General features: G+C 41.6%; 1 protein-coding gene across 1 annotated transcript in view; it reads right to left on the bottom strand.

The window, feature by feature from the left end:
- The window catches only part of STAC (SH3 and cysteine rich domain), a 270,571-nt gene that overhangs the window by 115,209 nt on the left and 148,891 nt on the right, over window positions 1-6,471 (bottom strand). Inside the window, exon 2 of the mRNA XM_007945680.1 lies at window positions 1,936-2,212. Within this exon, the coding sequence (XP_007943871.1) occupies window positions 1,936-2,212 (277 nt within the window). The remainder of the gene's footprint in view (window positions 1-1,935; window positions 2,213-6,471) is intronic.

The raw sequence follows: 6,471 nt of genomic DNA, 5'->3' as shown, positions 1-6,471 counted from the left end.
TGTTGTTATGTGACGTCAAGTCGGACCTGACTCATAGCGACCCCTCCTTGGGTTTCCAAGGCAGTATCACTACGGAAGTAGATTGCCCCATCCTCCTTCTGAGGAGTGGTGGTGGGCTTGAACCACCAGCCTTCTGGTTAGCAGTCAAGTGCCTTAGGTACTACGCTACCAGAGCTCCCAGGTAAACTCCAGAAGCTGAAAAAGGCAAAATAAGAATTCTCCCCTAGAACTTCTAGAGAGGGACACAGTCCTTCTGACACTTTGATTTTAACCCAGTGGGACACATTTTGGGCTCTGAACTTCAGAACTCTAAGATAATAAATTTGCTGAGAGGTTCTACAAGGTGAGATTAAAAGACAGATCATCCTTTTGTCTAGGGCCATCCTGGGCCTGGTTTCCAGCCTGGGAATCCAGGGCTCTTGGTATGAACAGTGTTCTTTCCCTGAAGCATTCACTACAAAGGCCTAATGCTGGAACCTGCAGGGTGCAAAGGAGCAGGAGCCATAGCTTAGGCCTGCCATAAGGGGCCATAGGGTGGGGATGGCCTCTTTCTCATGCCCTTGTTTGTGTCTGTGCTATTTTCCCTCAGTGGTCTTCCAGTGTTCCAAGTATTTGATTGATTAAATATCTGGGGTATCAACATTATCTTAGGAAAGGAGTCTATGGCTGGGTCAGCCTTGGTTTCTTTTTGATTTTCAGCCTCATATTTTTCCTTAACTCCAGGCTTCTCTCCTTTGACTTAGGAGCTCTGGTGGCATAGTGGGTAAGGAATTTGGATGCTAACCAGGTCAGTGGTTCAAACCCACCAGCTGCTCTGCAAGAGGAAGATAAGACAATCGACTTCCATAAAGATTTACAGCCTTGAAAACCCAGTGGGGGATGCTATGAGTTGGAATCCACTTCATGGCAGTGTGTATGGTTTTGGTTTTTTTTTGCCTTTTGATGCTCCCAGCAGAGGGACATCTCCTAATTGACCTTGAGAGCCAACAAGGCCCTATCTCCTTCCCCCTTTTTTCTTGTTCTGTAATGACTGTTTTGTCAATTTACCAAGATGTTCTGTTGTTTGAAACAACTGGTGTAAAGGAATCATTCTGAGTCCTACTGAAATTCTTTTTACATTTTCTGCCACCTGTTTGGTCACTGAGTCTCTGACACAGGAGAGGGAGAAGACAGTGAACTGTGGAATCTCTGTGCATGTGGCTCTGATGGGCCTATATTTCCCTTCTAGTTGGGACATTTTGTAGGTCATTGTCTTCATCTGGGTACAGTCCCCAAGACTCCCAGGCCACCACCTTTTCTCTGATTTGCCTGATTGAGTAATTTTCTGGGCCAGAGTTATTATGGAGGCTGAATCACATTTCCTGTCTAATTCAATGCTTCTCCAAGGACTTCTAGCCTCAGAATCATCTCTCCTCAAACCTGCCTGTCTGGGTCATTCACCCATAACTTATCAGTCAATAGATCCCTTCCCCAGGCTACCCTAGATAGACATATACCACATGTACTGCAGTGAATCAAGTGGTGCGTTCAGGAGAACTGAAGCAGGCATTCCGCCAGCTGCCCATGGAGTCCCTCCCTCCTAATTGCTCTTGGCCAAGATCATACTCTCTTCTCATGAACTGCTCATATGAAATGACAGATTGCAGGGGTACAAAGACCAGCCCCCTTGCTTCCCTGCAAGATAACTCAAAAGGGCTTTAGAACTGTGACATTGACTGAAATCTTTTTATAACTCTATCACAATATAACTTCTCCTTCTGGCCAATCCTATTTCCTTATATTTTCAAAAATATTTTCCCTACAGCACTCCCCAATAAACCCTAAACATGTAAATCTCTGAGGCTCAGAGTTGTGGGGAACTGGGACTGTGGTACCCCATTCCCACTTTTGAGGAGGCATTGAGACCTGGCAGATAGGATTGGGGGAAGACCTTACCTACAATCATGTGGTTGCAGACATCACAGAAAGTCGGCTTCTTGAAGATGTATTCTTGAAAGGCATGGGCCTTGCCGCTGCCTGGGTGCAGACTAGCCCTGGTGGGTGTGGATGTCAGGCTTCCAGGAGCAGGGAGTGGGCCGGAGTTGGGGCTGACCTCAGCCAGCATGTCTGTTTGCAGCTTCACGTCGCTGTTGGTTCGCTGGAAGAAGTTGTCAGCACTTTTGCTCCGTAAACTCTTGGTCTTGAAAGAAAGTGATCGTTTTAGTTTCTGGAGCTGCAATGCAATGACAGAACAGTCTCTCTTACGATCAATCATGCAGACTCAAGCTGTGGGGGGTGAGACCTGCTCCATGCACTGCACAGTTCCTATGGACACCCTCAGTCCTTATCCCTGTGTGGGTGATTCCATGGCCTAGTGAACAGGGAATAAACACCCCCAAGGTAGGCTAGCAAAAAGTGTCATTTTGCCTTTGCATCTGCCCTGCTCATCTCACCCTGCCTCCATAAGCACCCACTAATGTGCTGAGAAAATGTCTCATGATAGTGGGTTTTTGATACACTTTGACTTTTGAATTTGAATCATTGGAAATATAAAGTGTATGAACTTGGGGTGTCAGCTGGCCTTTCTCTCTTATGGTCAGTTAACAGACACTTCTCTTTGCACACAGCAAAGCAGAAAAGGCCATTGTTTGACTCAAAATCAATCTGGCTAAACTATCCAAAAAACCCAAACCAGAAGCTCTCAAGCCTGCTTGGGTTTGAAGCAAATGGGTAATGTGTGTGTGGGGGTGTGGGGGTGTGTGTGAGCATGCATTTACAGAGTATATAATCCTCCACCCATCCCCTTGTTTATGGCCTTGGCAGCCTACACAATTCCTCCTTCACTTTTAGGACTCATGAAGAGGCACTAAAATGAGCTGGGAAAAGAACTAGCTTTTAGCTTAGACACTAAATGTCTGGATTTGGGCCTATGCTACACCCGCAAGCCAGTCTTCACATTGAAGCTAGAGAGAGCTTTTGAAAACACAAATGTGATCATGTGAGCTGCTTGTTTAAAATACTTCAAGTAATTTCCTTTTTTGCTTAGGTTTAAAGTTCCTTGTCATGGGCTTCAGGGACTGGCAGATTCTGGCCCCAGATGACATGTCCAGCCTGAACTTATACTACTGTGCACCTGCCCCATCCCTCCCAGCCTTTCCAAAGTCTCTCTCATTTGCTATGCTTCCTTTCCCTGCCAGTGTTTGGTACATAGTTTAGTAAGTCAAGGAATCTGCCAAAATTCTGTCATGGAATGTGCAAACCAGGGGGAGAGAGACTTATCAAAGTAAGTGTTATCACATAGAAAAAAATAAAATCATTATTTTTTGCTCTTCACTGAGTTCAGATGATTCAATAAATTGTTTCCCTTTGTCTCAAAGCCAGAAAAATAATATCTGTGATGATTATATCAAAGTGCTGTTGTGAGAATCACAGAGGATAATGTGTGGGAGACCTCTCTGAGAACTCTATAAGATGATGTAAATGGAAGGAGGAGGATGGGGAAGAGGAGAAGGAGGACCGGAGGAGCAGGGAGCTGGGAGTATGGAGCTGAGCTAAGTGCTTCACCAGGTGATCCCTTTGAATCACACTAATAATCCAATGAAGACGCTGTTATTTTATACCTGGAGAAACGTAGGCTCAGACTGGTTAAGGAACTTGCCCAAGATTACACAGCTCTTGTGTGTAAAGACCAGGATTAAAAATTAAACGCATCTCCCTCCAAACTCCTTCCATTCACTGAGTCTTCAGGTGATGGATGAAGGAATAGAGGAGATTAGTCTCCTGGGAAATGAAATTGCTTCCAGTGGAGGTGATGGTGGTGGGGGGGATGTGTGATGAGGCAGAGGAGATAGGGGAGAAATCCTAGAATGATGTCCTTGAGTAGGTGAGAGGAGGTAGGATATAGTGCACAAGAAAGAAGGCAGAATGTGAAAGTAAATCTAGCTTGGGGAACCTATATTCTTTATTTTGCATATTTCAATTTTCTTAAAAATAACAAAGAAGCATGTTCTGTATATCAAAGGAGAACATCAGATGTCACCACATGACACAGGGATGGGACAATGCCTATACTCTCCAGTCTTGTCTTCTTCCTCCACCCTGTACTTTATCTCCACCTTCCAAACCTTCCATCACACTCAGTGTTCTGTGTTCTCTAGAAGTTTAGTGTGATGCCAGGAGATCTGTAGCATTTTCTTTGCCCTTGGAGAGGTGATCAGAAACTGTGTGAGGCCTTCAGAGCCTGCTTGCCTCTAGATCTAGAGACTATCTCATAGACGTCAGTATGGCATTTCTTATTCAAGTGGACAGCTTGAGAAGTGCCTTTAGGTTAAATAAAGTCCAAGATGTAAGCGCAAAATAATATATTTTCTCCAATTATCCTTAAAAGAGCAGAGGCCAGATGGGAACATATGAAACACAGAAATAGAAGAAAACCCCGTTAATGGCAAATTTCACAAAATGATTAGCTTCCCTGCACTGTTTCCACAGCCTTACTCCATTTTATTTATGAAAATAATGCCAAAAAGAACAGATATCCTTGAGAACCAAACCATGTGCCAGAAACTGCTCTATATATTATACTTCATGTAATTATCCTACAAAGTCTATGAGTAGAGAATCATTTATTTAATCATTAAAATATTAACTCAATTAACATTTATAGAGTTACTGTTATGAGCTAAGCATACTCCTTGGCTCTGGAGATACAGCAGTGAAAAAAGGGATAGTGTCAGTTCCCTTGAGGTTTTAAGGTTTAGTTGGTGGATCAAGTCAAGAAAATAAATAATCAAAGACATATATAATATACATTCAAATATTGATAAGTGCTATTAAGGAAAATAAAAGTAGTCAGGCTTTAGAAGATGACAAGGAAGGTTATCTCTGACAGATGTCACTTAGAGGTATGAAAGAAGTGAGTGTGTGAGCAAATTGGAGAAGGGAATTCTGGGCAGTGGGAAAACCAAGGGCAAAGGGCCTGAAAGGAGAACAGTGGTTTGTATGTTTAAGGAACAGTCAGGATGTTGCTGAGTCTGAAGCAGAGTGATAAGGGAAAAAGAGTGCAAAGAGGCCAAGGGTTAGCTTTATGTCGGGATTTATAGGTCATGGTAAAGACTTTGGAATTTATCCTAAGGTAATGGTTTTAAACATGGAAGAACCAAGGTCTGAGTTTTATTTTAAAAGGATTACTTTGGCTGCCATGTGGTGGACAAAATGGAAGTGGAGAACCCAGTTGGGAGACTCCTGTAACAATCCTGTTGAGAAGTAATTTTGGCTCAGTCTAGAATAGTTATGATCAGATATTATTGAATCTGGCTTACATTTCAAAGGTAGAATCAGTTGGATTTGTTAGAGGTCAAATGTGGAGTATGAAGTAAAAAGAGGAGTCAAGAAAAGTTTCAGGTGTTTGGTTGGAGGAATGAGTGAATGGAGGTGCTGTTTACTGAAAAGAAGAACTCAGGAGAACAAGCAAGTTGGCATGGGAGAGTAAGATTGGGATCAAAGGGTGAGTATGGGATAAATTAGATATGCTTATTTGGAAAGAGATTGAACAACTGGAAAGAAACTCAGCAAAGATGCAGAAGAAATAAACAATACGATCACCCAACTTGACCTTATAGACATCTACAGAGCATTCTACCCAATGACAGAAAAACATATATATATGTATATATTCTTTTTTTCCCAGCACATATGGAACATTTTTTCAGGATAGACCATATCTATCCTGAAGCAAACCTCAATAAATTTAAAAACAATGAAATATTGCAAAGCATTTTTCTAGATCACAATGCTATAAAATTAGAAATCAACACCAAGAAGACCAATGGAAAAATAGCAAATGCATGGAATTGGACTAATATCCTCCTTAAAAAAGACTGGGTAATAGAAGAAATAAAAATGAAATAAAAATATTCCTTGAATCAAACAAGAATAAAAACACAGCATACCAAAATTTTTGGGACACAGCAAAAGCAGAGATCAGATGGCAATTTATAGCAAGAGATGCCCACATCAATAAAGAAGAAAGTGCCAAAATCAATACCTTAACCCAACATCTTCAACAATCAAAAAAGAGCAGGAGAAAAAAAAAAAAAAAGCCTACAGTCACCAGAAGAAAAGAAATAATAAAATTCAAGCAGAAAGAAATGAAACAGAAAATGGAAAGACAATAGGAAAAATCAACAAAAGTAGAAGTTGGTTCTTTAAAAAAGATTAATAAAATTGACAGATATTGAAGAATTAATTCTGGCAAACTTAACAAAGGAAATGAAGGAGAAGATGAAAATAACATGAATAATAAATGAAAGAGGTGATGTCACAACAGAAGCAAAAGAAATAAAAAGAATAGACTCAGGGGCAAGATGGCGGACTAGGCAGAAGGATTGCACAGACCCTCTTCAACAAAGAAAAGGGAAACCAATTAACACAGACACAGAAGATAATCTTGGACCCCTGAGCCTTGAAGGAAAGGATGCAGATTTGGACTAAACC

This window comes from Orycteropus afer, unplaced genomic scaffold, assembly GCF_000298275.1.
Source record: "Orycteropus afer afer isolate SDZICR_OR568_19922 unplaced genomic scaffold, OryAfe1.0 scaffold00142, whole genome shotgun sequence".
Lineage (NCBI taxonomy): Eukaryota > Metazoa > Chordata > Mammalia > Tubulidentata > Orycteropodidae > Orycteropus > Orycteropus afer.
The sequence above is the reverse complement of the archived record's forward strand: the minus strand, read 5'-3'. Positions and strand labels throughout refer to the sequence as shown.